Genomic DNA, 19,607 nt, shown 5'->3' with positions numbered 1-19,607 from the left:
GAGGTGAGAAGAGAGGTATGGAGGGAAGTAAGGAGAAAGGTGGTGATGGAGGTGGTGAGGGAGGTATGAAGGGAGGTGGGGAGAGAGGTATGGAGGGAGGTGGTGAGGGAGGTATGAAGGGAGGTGGGGAGAGAGGTATGGAGGGAGGTGCGGAGGGAAGTATAGAGGGAGGTAGGGAGAGAGGTGGTGAGGGAGGTATGGAGGGAGGTATGGAGAGAAGTTTAGAGGGAGGTAGGGAGAGAGGTGGTGAGGGAGGTATGAAGGGAGGTGGGGAGAGAGGTGGGGAAAGAGAGAGACTCACCTGTCTCCAGGTCTTCCCACAGTCAGAGGTGATGTACATCTCCTCTTTATACTCCACCAGCTGGGAACCCAGGTTACCTGACAGACAGACAGACAGACAGACAGACAGACAGACAGACAGACAGACTGATGCAGACCTTTGGAACATCTACATTTTAAAAAGTATAATAAATCCATGTAATATAGCCTACACCATCACAATAAATCCATTATTTATTTTAGACAGGTCTAAAGAAACATGATATGAAGAAAATGTAGTCTATTTCAGAAGAACAGAATAGCATACTCTGCATTGTCCTTATGTTAGGCTCTGATCTGGCTATGCCATATGGCTGTGGGCTACACTAGTTTATTTAGCAGACAAGATTTGCTTAGAATTCCGTGGCATTATTTTATATTATTTTATAGTATGAAGAATAAAATTGAACATAGCTGAATAAAATGGAAAGGGTATTTTCTCCAAACGATTTGAGGGAGTGCGCACATGCGGCTATTCTGTGTTTAGCGGTTAACAAAGAAACAGATACTACTATATGCTTAATTTAGAGTTATTTATGTAACTGTAGTTGTGATAGAAATGTTGAGCTATATGTTTAGATTTTTAATACAAGGCTGCATGATGCGTTTCTAATGATGATTTGAAAAAAGTCGCATGAACGGCATGAGCTCTGCTTTGTTTTTTGCGCAGGCTGTACGCACTTCATCAGTCTCTCATTCACAATTTGACAAGCACTTGATAATGTCTAGAATTTTCTGGCTGCATCCCCTTTGTGTGCGCCCTTGGGCTGAATATAATAATGATAATTCCCTTCTCCCCGCTGCGTGCCGAATCACCTCTCACTCACATGGCTCTCAGTCACGTAATCTGGTCTTTTCTCACGCAATTGCATAGCATGAGCTCTCATTAAGTGTTTGATTTTCGATTACATTTGCATTGATGTCAGAGTGATTAGAGGGACAATAGAGTGCGGAGTACCGGGCAGGTAGAAAGTTTGGTAGACCTAATTACCATGACTAAACATGACCGCCGGTGTGGCAGTAATACGGTCACCGTAACAGCCCTAGTCACAACACTACAAACTCTTAGAAAAAAAGGTGCTTTCTAAAACCAAAAAGGGTTCTTCGGCTGTCCCCATAGGAGAACCCTTTGAGGAACCCTTATTGGTTCCAGGTAGAACCCTTTTGGTTCCAGGTTAAACCCTTTTCTACATGGAACCCAAAAGGGTTCTACCTAGAACAAAAAAGGGTTCTCCTATGGGGACAGCCAAAGAACCCTTTTGGAACCCTTTTTTCTAAGAGTGCAGGGATCTACAGGCTTCTAATGCTCTCCCTTTGAACACAGGGTTGAGAAAGAACATGCTCCTCCAATTGTCCCTTTTGTTAAAAAAAAGAGGGAATGAGACAGTAAAAATTAGGGAGGAGGGGGCGATCTGTTGGATCAAAGCCACCTGCACTGACAAATCATTTCAGATGAAGGAGGGTATTTTTCCTCTCATTCTTAACAGTGGGAATGAGGGAAGAGAGGAGGGGGGATGGAAGGGATGGCGAGGTAGCTCGTACTCACTCAGGAGATGAGGCAGCCCACTTATACCCTTCACTCCAGACCCCTATTTTAGCTCTCCTCCAGGGGTGCCCGCACAGAATTGCCAAGTGTTCAATAAATAAATGCAGCGGTGACTGAGTGAACTCTTCTCTGGGGTTGAAGTACTTTGGCACTGTATCTTCCATTCCTCTAACCCACTGCCTTTCTAGGGTAAATCCAGGTTGTCTAGAGGAGTGGGATCTTTTAAAATCAGAGACTGTGGGTTTGTCAATAATAGAGCGCTCTGGGAAGGTTTGGGTGGATAGTGGGCTTGATGAACTGCGGAACACACACACAGCTCCACGACTGGTTCTCCTTGACTGTGTCTGCCTTGTTTACCGGCCCCACTGTCAGCACATAGAGCTAGCAAAACAACAGGCTCAGAGCTGCCTTCCTATAATGACTGGGGCTGTAATCCCTCTCTAGAAAAAGTAGGCTAAACCTTACTTAGGCTAAAAGGCCTAACCAAAGCCTGTTCACTAGCAAACTGTGGGGGGGTCCTAGTGTTAGTGACCCTAGACAGAAGCTATTACAGTGTCACATACAGATAATAATAAGTAAAGCTAAACAACCAGGATGACTGGCCACTGCAGTAATGATGTAACCGGAGCGGTGGTTGTCATGGTTACTCACCTGCGCCCATGATGAGTCCGGGGGCGGAGTCTTTGGTGTGGACGGTCCCTGATACGTAAGGGTTGTCAGCCCAGCGCAGGTGGAGGTGGAGGTGACAGTCAGGCTAGAAGACAGGACAGAGAGGTGACATGAGTTATGGAAAATTAAAGGGATAGTATGTTGTGTGAACCGTGGGGCCTGTATGTCTGTTGGAGTTTATTACTGTTTAGGTGGCCATGTGTGTAACCCAGCTATATCATCCTAGATCCCTCCCTTTCTCCCTCTCTCCCTCCCTCTCCATCTCTCTCCCTCTCCCTCCCTCTCTCGCTCTCTCTCTCCCTCTCATATCACTTTGCTCAACACCACAGCACATTAGGCTAATCCTCAGAGTCGCAGCAGTTCCTGTAATGTTTGTTAAGCAAACCAAATCCCCCGGGGAGGCTAAACCAAAGAGTTTCTGACGGGTGGAGTGACATTCTGTTGGGCTGGGTGAATGTTTATTGGGACATTTAGGGAGTAGGAACATTATAGTACATTGAGGGACTTTGATTGTTTTGACATATATTGGTCAAGGACTGTGTTACATGGTGTGTGCGGGTGGGGGTGTACGTGTATGTGGGGGGGGGTGTTCGTGACATGCAAGTGTGTGTGTTGACATCCATATTCGTATGGATCCATCTGAGAGGGAAGTGACTGAGGGGACAAAGTGTGTGTGTTTAGTGTGTGTGATGAGTGTTTTTACTGAGTGACTCACACCTCTCTTTGTGTGTCAGTCTTAAGCATAACCTTTCTCTCCTCTTTCACCTCTTCCTCCCGTCTTCCTCTCCTCTCAGTGTTGTTATTTATTCATGACTCTACATTAGATGGCCTGCATGTCAGCATGATAATGTCTCTCCTCGTTAACCCTGTCGCTATGACTCAGGCTGTACACACGGGGTTAAGTGCCTCCCTAAAGAACCATGCAGGCACATCAACAAGAACTACCTTTCAAAGCCACCATTCATCTTTCCTTCACGAGCCGTCAAGGAATTCTAAAACACTCCCTCCCTCCCTCCCTCCCTCCCTCCCTCCCTCCCTCCCTCCCTCCCTCTCTCCCTCTCTCCCTCTCTCCCTCCCTCCCTCGCTCCCTCCCTCCCTCCCTCCCTCCCTCCCTCTCTCCCTCCCTCCCTCCCTCCCTCCCTCCCTCCCTCCCTCTCTCCCTCCCTCCCTATGACAGTAAAACATGAACTGCCCTGGCTAGCCTCGCCCCATTGCAGATGGTATCACGTTGCACCTGCACTGAGTCAAATCGCTTGTATCTGGCCCTTGCAACACTAAACAATAAATCACTTACGGAAAAAAGAAGTAATTTAAAAGGACTTTGCTGCGCTATTAGGCAGTAGATTATACAAAGATTACGCACATTAATCTACGGCACATGGATTCTTTTAACAGTCATTTACAAACCGCCATCCTTCTATTCAATGGCCATTACTCTTCTAGTGTACTTTGAGACAGGCCATAAAGGTAGAGTAGTAGCGTTGTTCGCGTCTTGGCGACACTGTGGGGTGACAGTGTTGTTTTCAGGGGACATAAAGCTGTCTGTCGGACCTGTAACCTGGCGTCACCGCAACGGCCGGGGGTGCGGGTATAAACAAGGATGGTGTAATGGCGGTCGTCATCGGCCTGAGACATGGGTGTTCTAAAATGGCTGATTTGTGTTTTAGGCGGTCGTTATGGTGAGATATGGGGAAACAGAAATTTCAGTGTGTGTGTGTGTGTGTGTTTGTGTATGTCAGTCTGTCAGTGTCTCATTCCCTGGCGTTGTGCCTGTCTTTATGACTCCCTGTTCCCTACGCATGAAGATATCTCTGTCTATGTGGAACTCTGTCACAGATGGAGTGATGGTTAAATTTGAAAAGTGTGCTCTCTCTCTGTCTGTGGTATATGGCTATAGGCATACTTTCTATGACTTGTGAATAATGGACATCAAGCCCTGGAGAGACCATGGCCTGTTTCCAATACTTAAAAACTGCATCCTTCTTGCCTTCCTTCCTAGAAGTAATCCCTTATACATTGGGGAAAAAAAGTATTTAGTCAGCCACCAATTATGCAAGTTCTCCCACTTAAAAAGATGAAAGAGGCCTGTAATTTTCATCATAGGTACACGTCAACTATGACAGACAAATTGAGAAAAAAAATCCAGAAAATCACATTGTAGGATTTTTTATGAATTTATTTGCAAATTATGGTGGAAAATAAGTATTTGGTCACCTACAAACAAGCAAGATTTCTGGCTCTCACAGACCTGTAACTTCTTCTTTAAGAGGCTCCTATGTCCTCCACTCGTTACCTGTATTTATGGCACCTGTTTGAACTTGTTATCAGTATAAAAGACACCTGTCCACAACCTCAAACAGTCACACTCCAAACTCCACTATGGCCAAGACCAAAGAGCTGTCAAAGGACACCAGAAACAAAATTGTAGACCTGCACCAGGCTGGGAAGACTGAATCTGCAATAGGTAAGCAGCTTGGTTTGAAGAAATCAACTGTGGGAGCAATTATTAGGAAATGGAAGACATACAAGACCACTGATAATCTCCCTCGATCTGGGGCTCCACGCAAGATCTCACCCCGTGGGGTCAAAATGATCACAAGAACGGTAAGCAAAAATCCCAGAACCACACGGGGGTACCTTGTGAATGACCTGCAGAGAGCTGGGACCAAAGTAACAAAGCCTACCATCAGTAACACACTACGCCGCCAGGGACTCAAATCTTGCAGTGCCAGACGTGTCCCCCTGCTTAAGCCAGTACATGTCCAAGCCCGTCTGAAGTTTGCTAGAGTGCATTTGGATGATCCAGAAGAGGATTGGGAGAATATCATATGGTCAGATGTAACCAAAATAGAACTTTTTGGTAAAAACTCAACTCGTCGTGTTTGGAGGACAAAGAATGCTGAGTTGCATCCAAAGAACACCATACCTACTGTGAAGCATGGGGGTTTGGAAACATCATGCTTTGGGGCTTTTTTTCTGCAAAGGGACCAGGACGACTGATCCGTGTAAAGGAAAGAATGAATGGGGCCATGTATCGTGAGATTTTGAGTGAAAACCTCCTTCCATCAGCAAGGGCATTGAAGATGAAACGTGGCTGGGTCTTTCAGCATGACAATGATCCCAAACACACCACCCGGGCAACGAAGGAGTGGCTTCGTAAGAAGCATTTCAAGGTCCTGGAGTGCCCTAGCCAGTCTCCAGATCTCAACCCCATAGAAAATCTTTGGAGGGAGTTGAAAGTCTGTATTACTCAGCGACAGCCCCAAAACATCACTGCTCTAGAGGAGATCTGCATGGAGGAATGGGCCAAAATACCAGCAACAGTGTGTGAAAACCTTGTGAAGACTTACAGAAAACATTTGACCTGTGTCATTGCCAACAAAGGGTATATAACAAAGTATTGAGAAACTTTTGTTATTGACCAAATACTTATTTTCCACCATAATTTGCAAATAAATTCATAAAAAATCCTACAATGTGATTTTCTGGATTTTTTTAAGTGGGAGAACTTGCACAATTGGTGGCAGACTAAATACTTTTTTCCCCCACTGTATGTAGGCCTATTGACTGGACTGGTGAAGGCTGCTGTATGTGCGGGCGGCAGGTAGCCTAGCGGCTAATAGTGTTGAACCAGTAACCGAAAGGTCGTTGGTTTGAAACTCTGAGCCGACGAGGTGATTTTGGGCAAGGCACTTAATCCGAATTGCTCCTGTAAATCACTCTGGATAAGGGGGTCTGCTAAAATGTATGTGGGTAGTGCATGAGTTCCTTACTGATTTGCAGGTGACCGGCTTGCCGTTCATGTCAGTGGTAGGCGGGGCTAGGGGTTCCCAGTCTCGGCCTTTGTTATAGGTGATGAGAGTCATCACTTTGCCATCCACCTTCTGATTGGCCAGGAAGACCCCTTTGACCCCACGGACCTGGAAACCAATTACATCAAACGTCTCAGTTATTATATTATGGGAAGGTTTAATACTGATGTGTCTTTTGCTGGCTCTCGATCCATTCCATTCTCTCTTTCTCCATCTCTCTTTCTGTGATGACAGTGTAGTCCGGAGATAGGGGTGCGAGAGGAGAGGAAAGGAGGAGAGGAAATGAGTTCTGTAGTGCTGGCCTTCAGCTCCACGGACCACTGCCTCTCCTCCTCTAACACTTCCTCCTCTCTTCCTTTACTCTTCCCTCGCTCTGTTTGACTTCCCTCCGCCGGGAGACCTTGTCAAAACAAACCCAATGAATGATAGCTTAACCAAAATAACGAATACAATACGGAAAGTGAAAACACATATCTCACCCATGTTTATTTTTTTTACATCAAAAGGAGCGTGTATATTTCTTACAATCACACAATGGAAAACTACTTCAAAACCCAATTGGGGAGGCAGGAAAGAACAGCTTTGAAATGTACCATTGAATCTCAATCTTTATCTTGCAATAATCTTACTCTTGCATGCATAGTACTGGTGTAACAATCAGCATTACTAGGGTCGATTTCTAGAATTATGCAGTGACCCATTCCTTATAGTGGAACCCTCCTTATAGAATGCACGGCATTCTACTACATTCATGTTGTGTGTGTGTTTTAATGCAAGCTGTCTGTCTAGAACGCACACAGGATCCAGTGCCATCTTAAAACCCACTCAAGATCACAGGCGATCCAGACACCGCTCTCCGCTGCCATGGAGGTTAGACCACCTACCCACTGTTTCCTTGGCCATGACTAGCAATGATGGATGTCGAGTGAGTGGGAACACAGCTATGGAAATGAGCCATACACGTTTGTTTTGCAGAAAGATTAGTCAATAAAATGATAGTGCCTTAAAGTAGGTGTGTGACAACTCACACCTAAACACACAAGGTTTGTAAATGTAAATGTAAAATGTTAAGATTTTGAGGGAAACAGTACCATACATATACCACGCTCATTGGTTAGGGTGTAATAACACTGTCCTATAGCTAGGTGGCAGGGTGCTCTGCTCTCAATACCATTTAACAGACACTTTTATCCGAAATGACTTGCAGTAGTGAGTACATCAATTTTAGTATGCTATGTGACCTTGCAGCTGGAATCGAACCCACGACCTTGGCATTGCTAATTTTACCAACTGAGCCACAGAGAAGCGCCACACGACTCACCTCCAGTATGTCTATAAGGACGCTCTCCTCAGGCTGCTTGGTGCTGCGGACGTTCTCCAGCACGATGGAGTAGTAAACTCCCTGTGGGTCTGACTGGTACAGGTTGTAGGTGTCTGTCTGGTACCACTCCTGCAGGGCCAGGAACACCTGCTTCTCATCTGTACTCACTATGTGGACGTCCTGGGGAGAGGGGGGTGGGGGGAGAGAGAGGAGGTGGTATGAAGAGGGAGGGAGAGGGAAGGAGAATAGGAGTTACGTCAACAACTTTGATTTGACATCAGTCTTTTCATAAACTAAAGGGAAGGAGAGAGCGAGAGACAGAGACAGACAGAGACAGAGAGAGACAGACAGAGAGACAGAGACAGACAGACAGACAGACAGACAGACACAGAGGGACACAGACAGACAGAGAGGGAGAGACAGAGAGAGAGAGAGAGAGATCACAGAGAGAGAGAGAGAGAGAGAGAGAGAGAGAGAGACAGAGAGAGAGAGAGAGAGAGAGAGAGAGAGAGAGAGAGAGAGAGAGAGAGAGAGAGAGACGGTATCAACGGTGACAGGAGAACAAACAGGAATACAAGAACACTTTCAGCTGTTCACAAAAACCCAGGTGGCCCACTCATAACTTGTGAGTGGCTTCTACTCTTATGCAGATGAGTTAATCAGTCAGTTAGAAACAGAGTGTCTGAGGTACAGACTCCAGAGCCTGAGTCGGCATTCCCTGTGAGACACTCTGATTACATTAACATGGCATTAGAGATGGAGAGGAGATGCAGACATCAAACTTCAGGAGAAGTGAGCAGAGAAGAGCACTACAGAACCTCCACACATTGACACTCTAGACACATCTTTAGCCTAGTCGTGGGCTAATAAGCACTTTAAACTGGGACTCTCCATTGAGCATGCTTTTAAATCCCGGCCTAGGCAGAGAAACCGGCCCAATATTTCTTAAATGCTAATTTATGGGTCTGACCTTAAAGCACCTCAATAGCCAAATGTACTCTGGTTCAATGAATCAGCAAGCTACTGCACAGAACTAGTACACAACTTCCTTACAAAGTCCTTGACTGCGGAAGTATTGCTGGTTTTGTTTATCTAGCACTGTAAGTAGAAGCACTGGCAAAGATAGCTGGCATGTTTTTCTTTGAGGTAAAACAAATCTGGGTCATGGTAAAATTACACTCAGCCACCGCATAAGACAACTCCCGGCAGAATTGAATTAATCAACAGCAAAGTAGAGGAGGGAAAGAGGGATGGAGGGATACAGTCAGAGAGTGAGAGTGGGAGTGAGGGATAGAGTGCACAGCATTTTGTCAGGGTTATGCTCTATAACGCTATGTGCTAAGTGAGGGTAGGAACAGTCAAGTGTAGGAAGGTAGCCCAACCTGTAGCTAGCTCAGAAAGAGCTCTGGAATAGTTATAGTGTGGTCGTCAAACCTGAATAGTGGTGTGTGTGTGTTAGACTGCAGCAAAGGATTATCACTTACACTACTAGTCAAAAGTTGGGACACACCTACTCATTCAAGGGACTTTCTTTCTTTTTACTATTTTTTACATCGTAGAATAATAGTGAAGACATAAAAACGATGAAATAACACATATGGAATCATGTAATAACCAAAAAGTGTTAAACAAATCAAAATATATTTTATATTTGAGATTCTTCAAATAGCCACCCTTTGCCTTGATGACAGCTTTGCAACACTCTCGGCATTCTCTCAACCAGCTTCATGAGGTAGTCACCTGGAATGCATTTCAATTAACAGGTGTTCCTTCTTAAAAGTTAATTTGTGGAATTTCTTTCCTTCTTAATGCGTTTGAGCCAATCAGTTGTGTTGCGGCAAGGTAAGGGGGGTATACAGAAGATAGCCCTATTTGGTAAAGGACCGAGTCCATATTTTGTCAAGAACAGCTCAAATAAGCAAATAGAAACGACAGTCCATCATTACTTTAAGACATGAAGGTCAGTCAATATGGAACATTTCAAGAACTTTGAAAGTCGTGTCTTTGTGAGACGTGGTGTGGGTGAACGGATGATCTCCGCATGTGTAGCAGGGAGGAGGAGGTGTTATGGTGTGGGGGTGCTTTGCTGGTGACACTGTCTGTGATTTATTTAGAATTCAAGGCACAATTAACCAGTATGGCTACCACAGCATTCTGCAGCGATACGCAATCCTCCAGGCTGTGTAAGGGCTATTTTACCAAGAAGGAGAGTGATGGAGTGCTGCATCAGATGACCTGGCCTCCACAATCCCTCGACCTCAACCCAATTGAGTTGGTTTGGGATGAGTCGGACAGCAGAGTGAAGGAAAAGGAGCCAACAAGTGCTCAGAATATGTGGGAACTCCTTCAAGACTGTTGGAAATGCATTCCAGGTGAAGCTGGTTGAGAGAATGCCAAGAGTGTGCAAAGCTGTCATCAAGGCAAAGGGTGGCTATTTGAAGAATCTCAAATATAAAGCATATTTTGATTTGTTTAACACTTTTTTGGTTACTTCATGATTCCATGTGTTATTTCATAGTTTTGATGTCTTCACTATTATTCTACAATGTTGAAAATAGTCCAAATAAAGAAGAACCCTTGAATGAGTAGGTGTGTCCAAAACACTCTTACTGTAACGATCCCGGCAGTCTGAGTCGGGTCCTGTCTGTGGACTAGTTGTTATGTTCGTGATCTCCAGTTTCCCGAGGGTTCTGGAACGCTCCGGGGAGCTCTCTTGATTTCCGCACCTGCATCCCATCAGCAATCTGCACACCTGGTCCTGATCATCACCCTTCTTAGGCTCTGGCCTAACATCCATTCCCTGCCGGATCGTTAGCCATGAACAGTAGGTTTACCAGAGTATCAGTCTTAGAGCCTAGCGTTAGTTTTGTTGTTTTTGCACCTTGTTGGTTTGTTGCTTACTTACCCCCGTTTTGTTCCATCTGCAGTCACCCGTCCGGAACCTTCATCCAACCTCTGCCTGGTGGTCGGCGGCTGCCGACCCAGGATGGGATCAACCACTGCACCCCCAACAACTAATCAACGCCGCCCGCTCTGTTCCCTGGATTACTCAGCATCACTCTTGAACTTGTAAATAAACATTCACCTTCGTTTCAACTTACCTTGTCCTGGTCTGCTTCTGGGTTCTGGCTTAGCAACTCGTGACAGAACGATCCGGCCAGTAATGAACCCAGCGGACCTGGACTCTGTTCGCCATGCCATTACCCAGCAGGAGAAGATGTTGGGCCATCATAGCACGGTACTACAGGAGATCGCGTTGTCAGTTCGGAACCTTTCTACCGGTCTGACGGAGGTCCAGAACCAACGCAAGTGTCCGGTGGAAGATCCACTACCGGTTTCACCCATCTCGCCTGCCGCTTCTGAAGCTGTGTCCTTCCGTGAGCCCAAGGTTCCGACACCGGATAAATATGAGGGGGAGCTGGGAAGATGCCGTTCCTTCCTTATGCAGTGTGGATTAGTGTTCGATCTACAGCCCTACTCTTATGCCACAGACAAGGCTAGGATAGCCTTTGTGATTGAGTTGCTGCGTGGTCGAGCGCTGGAGTGGGCTTCAGCCGTTTGGGAACGACAGGATCCCTGCATGGCTTCATACCAGGGGTTCACGGCCGAGATGAGGAAGCTCTTCGACCATTCCGTCCGAGGGAGGGACGCAGCTAGGCGCCTGTTTTCGCTTCGCCAAGGAACTCGCAGCGTGGCCGACTTCGTGATCGAGTTCAAGACGTTGGCTGTGGAGAGTGGGTGGAATGAGGAGGCTCTGCAAGCGGCCTTTTACCAGGGTCTGTCGGAGCAGCTCAAGGATGAGTTGATCTCCTATCCGGAGTCTAGTGACCTGGACAGCTTGGTAGCCTTGTCTATTCGGGTGGATAATCGAGTCCGAGAGCGAAGGAGGGAGAAGCAATGGGCTCCGTCCAACCGATCAGCTTCTCAGGTTCCAGTCGGGTCGTCAAACTGCGCGGCTCGCTAAAGTTGGGAGGACTTTTAGCGAGCCAGTTTCGACCTCTCAATACCTCTGTCAGACCCCGTTTCCCGGCTACCCTTATGAACAGGAATCAGAGCTTAGCGATTAACGCTTTTATCGATTCAGGTGCCGATGGAAGCTTTCTAGATGCCGAGTTGGTGGAACAGCTGGGGCTTTCCAAGGAGCAATTGCCGGAAGCCATTGAAGCTACCACTCTGGACGGCAGTAGTCTGGCACGTATCACGATGAGGACTGAACCGGTTAAGATGCGGTTGTCGGGGAATCATTCTGAGATGATTTCATTCTTCATTCTGCCGTCTCCCCAGGTTCCTCTGGTCCTTGGATACCCCTGGCTGAAGGAACACAATCCCACGTTCGATTGGGTGACGGGCAAGGTAACGAGTTGGAGCCTTGATTGTCATGCTAACTGTCTCAAGACTGCCTGCCCCCATTCGGTTCCCAGTCAGGTGATTGAGGCTAAACCCCCAGATTTGTCCCTGGTTCCCGAGACATATCACGATTTGGGGAAGTTTTCAGTAAGCAGAAGGCTCTGTCACTCCCTCCCCCACCGACCATATGATTGTGCCATCAACCTGTTCCCTGGAGCTGTCTACCCCAAGGGAAGGTTATACAGTATCTCCCGACCTGAACGTGAGGCTTTGGAGACCTACATCAAGGAGTCCCTAGCTGCTGGTCTCGTTCGTCCCTCGTCATCACCCCTGGGGGCAGGATTCTTCTTTGTGGGTAAGAAGGATGGCTCTCTTCGACCGTGTATTGATTATCGGGGGTTGAATGACATCACGGTCAAGAACAAGTATCCCCTGCCCTTGATGAGTTCTGCCTTCGACTCCTTACAGGGTGCTACGGTGTTCACCAAGCTAGACCTACGCAATGCGTATCACATGGTCCGGATCAGAGAGGGGGACGAGTGGTTGACGGGTTTCAATACACCGATGGGTCACTTCGAGTATCAGGTGATGCCGTTTGGACTGACCAATGCTCCAGCGGTATTCCAGAGTATGGTGAACGACGTCCTGAGAGATATGATCGGTCTCTTTGTGTTTGTTTACCTGGATGACATTCTGATCTTCTCGAAGGAACCTTCCGACCACGTCCAGCATGTCCGGCAGGTTCTGCAGCGATTGTTGGAGAATCGCCTGTTCGTGAAGGCCGAGAAGTGCGAGTTTCACGCCCACACGACATCCTTTCTCGGGTACATCATCTCCAGGGGAGAGATTAGGATGGACCAGGAGAAGGTTAGAGCGGTCCTGGAATGGGCCCAGCCCGGTACGAGATTGCAGCTCCAGAGATTTTTGGGGTTTGCGAATTTCTACCGCAGATTCATCCGGGGATTACAGCCGTGTGGCCGCTCCGTTAACTGCCTTGACTTCCAGTATCAGGACCTTCAAGTGGAATCCGGAGGCGGATCGAGCGTTTCTGGATTTGAAGAGGCGATTCACCAACGCACCGATTCTCTCTCAACCGGACACGGCCCGTCAGTTCGTCGTTGAAGTGGACCGCGTCTGATGTGGGAGTTGGCGCCATCCTGTCGCAGCGATGCTCCACGGACAGTAAACTCCATCCCTGCGCCTACTACTCTCGTCGCCTTTCGCCTGCGGAGAGGAATTACGATGTGGGTAACCGGGAGCTTCTCGCGGTGAAACTTGCCTTGGAGGAGTGGCGCCACTGGTTGGAGGGGGCGGAGCAACCGTTTATTGTCTGGACTGACCACAAGAATCTTGCTTACGTGCAATCGGCTAAAACGTCTCAACTCCCGTCAGGCCAGGTGGGCGTTGTTTTTCGGACGATTCAAGTTTTCCCCTGACGTTCCGACCTGGATCTAAGAACGGCAAGGCGGACGCCTTGTCCCGGATGTTCTCCAAGACGGAGGAGAGTGGGTCCAAGACCGAGACAATTCTCCCCGGAACTGCGTCGTGGGAGCAGTTATGTGGAAGATCGAGGAGGAGGTGCTGGCGGCCCTTCGGACTCAGCCCGGTCCCGGTAACGGTCCACCCGGTCGGTTGTTTGTGCCTGAGTCGGTTCGTCCTGCTGTCCTCAAATGGTCCCACGCCAGCAAGATGGCTTGTCACCCTGGCGTGGCTCGGACAATGGCGTTTCTTCGCAGACGTTTTTGGTGGCCTGCCATGGCCGAGGATACTCGGGGGTTATGTTGCTGCCTGTCCAGTGTGTGCGCAGAATAAGAGTACCAATCGGCCCAGCTCTGGACTACTTCACCCCCTTCCTATTCCCCGGCGACCATGGTCGCATCTGGCCCTGGACTTTGTCACTGGGTTGCCCGCTTCTGAGGGGAACACGGTCGTTCTGACTATCGTGGACAGATTCAGCAAGTTCGCCCACTTTGTGCCTATCGCCAAGCTTCCCTCTGCCTCGGAGACGTCCGAGATCCTGGTTAGGGAGGTTTTCAGGGTCCACGGGTTGCCCAGTGATATCGTTTCCGACCGTGGTCCTCAGTTTACCTCTGCTGTCTGGAAGTCCTTCTGTTTGGCCATTGGAGCTACAGTCAGTCTCACATCTGGTTTTCACCCCCAATCTAATGGTCAGGCGGAGAGAGCCAACCAGAAGATGGAATCCACGCTACGCTGTCTGGCCTCTTCCAACCCCACCTCCTGGGTCTCTCAGTTGCCTTGGGTTGAGTATGCCCACAATACTCTCCCTACATCTGCCACTGGGATGTCTCCCTTCCAGTGCCTGTATGGCTACCAACCTCCCTTGTTCCCTTCTCAGGAGAAGGAGCTCTCAGTGCCTTCTGTTCAGGTCCATATTCGTCGTTGCCACCGGACCTGGCATCGGGCCAGAAAAGCACTCCTTAGAGTTTCGGACCGGTATCAGCTCCAGGCGAATCGTCGCGGATCCCCGCTCCCACCTACACCATCGGAGATAGGGTCTGGTTGGCCACACGGGATCTTCCTTTACGGACTGAGTCTAGGAAGTTGTTACCGAAGTTCATTGGTCCGTTTGTGGTGGAGAAGGTGATCAATCCGGTGGCAGTTCGACTCAAACTCCCGAGGACGCTCAGAGTCCATCCCACCTTTCATGTCTCCTGCCTCAAGCCTGTTTTCCTCAGTCCTCTGTTGCCTCCTCCGCCTCCTCCTCCTCCTCCTCGGATGATCGGAGGTGGTCCTGCCTACACGGTGCGTCGCATCATGGATTCCAGACGGCGGGGCCGGGGTTTCCAGTATCTCGTGGACTGGGAGGGGTATGGTCCTGAAGAGAGGAGTTGGATTCCGCGGCGACAGGTCCTAGATGCTGACCTCATCAGTGACTTCTACCGCCTCCATCCTGGCGCTCCGGGAGTCCGCCCGGTGGCGTTCGTCGGAGGGGGGTACTGTAACGATCCCGGCAGTCTGAGTCGGGTCCTGTCTGTGGACTAGTTGTTATGTTCGTGATCTCCAGTTTCCCGAGGGTTCTGGAACGCTCCGGGGAGCTCTCTTGATTTCCGCACCTGCATCCCATCAGCAATCTGCACACCTGGTCCTGATCATCACCCTTCTTAGGCTCTGGCCTAACATCCATTCCCTGCCGGATCGTTAGCCATGAACAGTAGGTTTACCAGAGTATCAGTCTTAGAGCCTAGCGTTAGTTTTGTTGTTTTTGCACCTTGTTGGTTTGTTGCTTACTTACCCCCGTTTTGTTCCATCTGCAGTCACCCGTCCGGAACCTTCATCCAACCTCTGCCTGGTGGTCGGCGGCTGCCGACCCAGGATGGGATCAACCACTGCACCCCCAACAACTAATCAACGCCGCCCGCTCTGTTCCCTGGATTACTCAGCATCACTCTTGAACTTGTAAATAAACATTCACCTTCGTTTCAACTTACCTTGTCCTGGTCTGCTTCTGGGTTCTGGCTTAGCAACTCGTGACACTTACAGTGTTAGGGCAGAAGAGAGAGACCGAGAGAAAGAGAAAAGCAAAGAGATAGAATGAGAAAGAGACATAATGAGACAGACAACAACAAACCATTCCCCCCAGCTGATTGTCTCTGTATACAGTATTGGGATGTCTGTCTCTCTCACACTCTGTATACTGTGTGGTGTGTGTGTGTGTGTGTGTGTGTGTGTGTGTGTGTGTGTGTGTGTGTGTGTGTGTGTGTGTGTGTGTGTGTGTGTGTGTGTGTGTGTGTGTGTGTGTGTGTGTGTGTGAGACTGTCCAACCATATGCCCTTAGTACCTCCATATGGATCTAGATAAAGTATTAAAATGTGTGTTTGTTTATGTGACTACGTGTGAGTAGGTGTGTGTATGTTTGTGTGTGTTCACTATTCCCTAATGCACCTCTCCTGCATTGATTAAGTCTATGCAAACCACCTCTCTGTGTTGACAGATCTCTCCTGCAGAGTATTTAGCCTGAGGAGTTGGCATTGAGGAGTCTGTAAACTTCAACTCCCGAAGACTTCTACATTCACAGCAGCTATCCACCCACTTGTTTTACACTGCTCCAAGGCCAGTGAATAATCCTCTATGGAGTTGTGTGGATTTGCTGTGGATGAGCAGCTCAAGTTAGACAGCTGAAATTAACCTGTATATGTGCTCAGGTGTGAAAACATACGCCAAAGCAAATTATTACTTCGCAGAAACCTACTGTGCTATATTTTCTGTATAATGTCATTTGTTGGAAATGCTAGCATCAGCCACACAAAGGGGAGCTGAGGACACAGATTTGCGTATGTACAGTATGAAGAGTGATAAGCCTGAAAATGATGTAATCTTCACTTATTTTTGACTTATGCAACTGTTGACAGGTCATAACTGAATGGAGAAACGCTCTCAAACGGTTAGCCTACGGGCTGACGTTTCTGTGGGAGAATAAGAATCTGGTGCACCTGTCACTATGTGGCTTTGTGAGGCACCTGACAGTATAGTACAGCAGACTTTCTAAAGAGAGCGACAACAGACAGTATTCTCCCATTCCCTTCCATAGAGACACGCTTTAAGACACATTCATACAGGCTTCCTGGGGTCGCCACAAAGCCTATCAATATAGAGACAGATGAAAAGACAAAAAAGGAGGAGAATATTATTGAGTGTGAGGAGAGAGAAAGACGAGAGAGGAAGTGAGAGAAAGAGAGAGAAACAGACTAGAAGAGTAAAGGCTCACTAGGCTCACCACAAGCTTGTCAATATAGACATAAAAAGAGAACAAAGTGGGGAATATATTGAGAGAGTAAGAAGTGAGAGAGATGGTGTTGATAGGGTAGGGGGAAAGAGAGGGAGAGTGAGAAGAGATCAAGTGTGCAAGAGAGACAGAGGAAGCGAGAGAAAGAAAGAAAGAAAGAGAAACAGAGACTGGAAGAGAAAGAGATGACTATCGCCTAGCAGCTCTTCAGACTAACACACAAACAGGGTTGACAGAGGCTGTTAACTACTCCATAACTTCTGGAGGCCCAACTCCACTCTCAGATTGGTTTTGCATTTTTCAAAAGCTTCTCAATAATTCACAGTGGAAAATAAAAAGCTCAGCAACCACAGCGTCTCTCTCTCTCTCTCTCTCTCTCTCTCACACACACACACTTGCTTACTTAATCTCTTTCTTACTTGCTTACTTCATCTCTTTCTTACTTACACACACACTTGCTTACTTCACCCCCCACCACCCCCCACCCCCCACCCCCCGGTGCCATCCCGTCCCGTCTCTCTATCCTCTTCATCCTGCGCTCTCTTGACCTAAAAGCTCCATACCTGAACGAGAGGCCTATCTGCTCAATCAGCTGCTAAGAGGAAATATGAAGTGAGAAAGGAAAGCTGGGGCGGTAGAAAATCATGACTTGACACAGCAAACCTCTTCATGGCCTCCCTGACACCTAATCAAAGTGATCTGCTTCCTTCTCTCTCTGATCCCCTTATTAAGACAAGCCCTGCTTTAATGATCGGTCAAATGCTGTGGTAAGCAGGAAGGAGTGGTGTGTGTGTGTGTGTGTGTGTGTGTGCGTGTGTGTGTGTAACTCAATCACTTTCCCCCTGAGTAATCAAATACAAGACCCTCAAAGTGCTATGGGGTAGAATGTAAGTAATTCCATACACACTCTATCTCTAGTGTGAGTGTGTGCACGTGTGTGTGTATGCGCGTGCGTGTGTGCAGTTCGTGCTATTTTCCATACACTCTCCTGTAGTGTGTGTGGAGTCTTGTATGCGTGTGTGAATGCAAATGAAATTGACTGTTGTTTTTCTCTCTAGTGAGGTGGAAAGCAGAAGAGTCTGCTCTCCAATCCATGCTGTTCAATAACACTCAGCCAGTGCCACGCTAAAACCGTCTCCTGAGCCATAGTCACTGACAGCAAAGGTTCCTATCTGCTTTGAAGATATACGCATTATGCCCCTCAGTCTGTGACTTTCTAACTACAATGTCATGTTTGTTAAGTACAACAAGGTATTGGAAATATTTCACTTGTATTGTGCAAGGTTGGGGTTAATTCCATTTCAAGGTACTGTACCTTTGGTAGGGCGTATTTAGGGAACCTCATCTGGACAAACTCATTCCGTCGGTATGAAACGTAGTGCTTGGTGCGGTTTCCTGTGGTCACCTAGGTAACAGACAGAGAGGGAGAGAGAAACACACACCATGTCAACACCACGATCCTTATGACTGATCTACTCTACTTCTCACCTCTGAAAGAGACAGAAAGAAACAGAGCGCGACAGATGGAGAGAAAGAGAGAGCGACAGATGGAGCGGAAGAGAGAAAGGGAGAGAAAGAAACAACGTGAGAGAAAAGGTGCACACCAGTAACCTAACCACCACAGGTGAACGGGAGGTGCGCCATCTGTTATTCCCTGAAGAGAGAGATGAGCTCAGCAGAAATACAGTACCTCAGCAGAGAGAGAGAGAGAGAGAGAGATTGAGAGAGGGACAGAGAGAGAGAGAAAAAGAGAGAGGGACAGAGAGCGAGAGAGAGGGAGAGAGAGAGAGAGTGAAAGAGAGAGAGAGAGAGAGGGACAGAGAGAGAGAGAGAGAGAAAGAGAGAGGGACAGAGAGCGAGAGAGAGAGAGAACGAGAGACAGAGAGTATGCAAATCCCAGCAGGGGGCTTCTGGGTAATGATGAAGTTGTGCTGTCTCATGCTGAGGTGGGATCATCCAATCAGAGAAGATGAGTGCTGACCCAGTAAAAAAAGCCCATCGACATCATATTTTACAGTATGGGGGAAGTGTGAACGTTAGTTAGCACTGTGAGAGATCAGTGGTGTCAGCTCAATACAGTCTGCTTGGCTGTTTGTGGTAAGTGTGGAGTACTGATTTAGGATCAGTTTTTCCTTTTAGATAATAATGAATAAGACAGGGGTGACTAGATCCTAGAACAGCACTCTTACTTTGAGGCGCTTTGTGAATACAGGCCCTGATCTCAATGGTGGAAAGTAGATGCAAGATGACCAAACTTCTAACAATGTCTGCTGAGCTAAGCTGAAGACCAGCTTATTCAGGCTAGCGATGTGGAAGTTAAGCAGGAATGTTTTTTTGTGGGTGTTAAGCTAGTAGATGTATGTGCCAATGTTAACACTGGGGCCCTCTCTCACTGTGTGTCTGTCTGCATTTCCATACAGCTCAGCATCCGATACCCACCCACCCTACGGGCACAAGCATACCACTGGCATGAGCATCTGTCATTTCACTAGCGTATGTGTGGGCGCTTCTGAGCTGGTTACTACATATACACTACCGTTCAAAAGTTTGGGGTCACTTAGAAATGTCCTTGTTTTTGAAAGAAAAGCCATTTTTTTGTCCATTAAAATAACATCAAATTGATCAGAAATACAGTGTAGTCATTATTAATGTTGTAAATGGCTATTGTAGCTGGAAACAGCTGATTTTCTATGGAATATCTACATAGGTATACAGAGGCCCATTATCAGCAACCATCAGTCCTGTGTTCCAATGGCACGTTGTGTTTGCTATTCCAAGTTTATAATTTTAAAAGGCTAATTGATCATTAGAAAACCCTTTTTCAAATATGTTAGCACAGCTGAAAACTGT

General features: G+C 47.5%; 1 protein-coding gene across 5 annotated transcripts in view; it reads right to left on the bottom strand.

The window, feature by feature from the left end:
- Positions 1-19,607, bottom strand: part of LOC121554344 (VPS10 domain-containing receptor SorCS2-like) — a 327,241-nt gene that overhangs the window by 27,218 nt on the left and 280,416 nt on the right. For all 5 annotated transcript variants that reach the window (XM_041867882.2, XM_041867879.1, XM_041867881.1 and 2 more), the window contains exons 8-12: positions 18,073-18,162; positions 7,667-7,846; positions 6,307-6,453; positions 2,516-2,618; positions 302-378 (exon numbers count right to left, since the gene is read on the bottom strand). In XM_041867882.2, the coding sequence (XP_041723816.1) occupies positions 302-378; positions 2,516-2,618; positions 6,307-6,453; positions 7,667-7,846; positions 18,073-18,162 (597 nt within the window). The remainder of the gene's footprint in view (positions 1-301; positions 379-2,515; positions 2,619-6,306; positions 6,454-7,666; positions 7,847-18,072; positions 18,163-19,607) is intronic.

Source organism: Coregonus clupeaformis, chromosome 19 (genome assembly GCF_020615455.1).
Source record: "Coregonus clupeaformis isolate EN_2021a chromosome 19, ASM2061545v1, whole genome shotgun sequence".
Classification (NCBI taxonomy): domain Eukaryota; kingdom Metazoa; phylum Chordata; class Actinopteri; order Salmoniformes; family Salmonidae; genus Coregonus; species Coregonus clupeaformis.
This window is presented reverse-complemented; position numbering and strand designations above follow the sequence as displayed.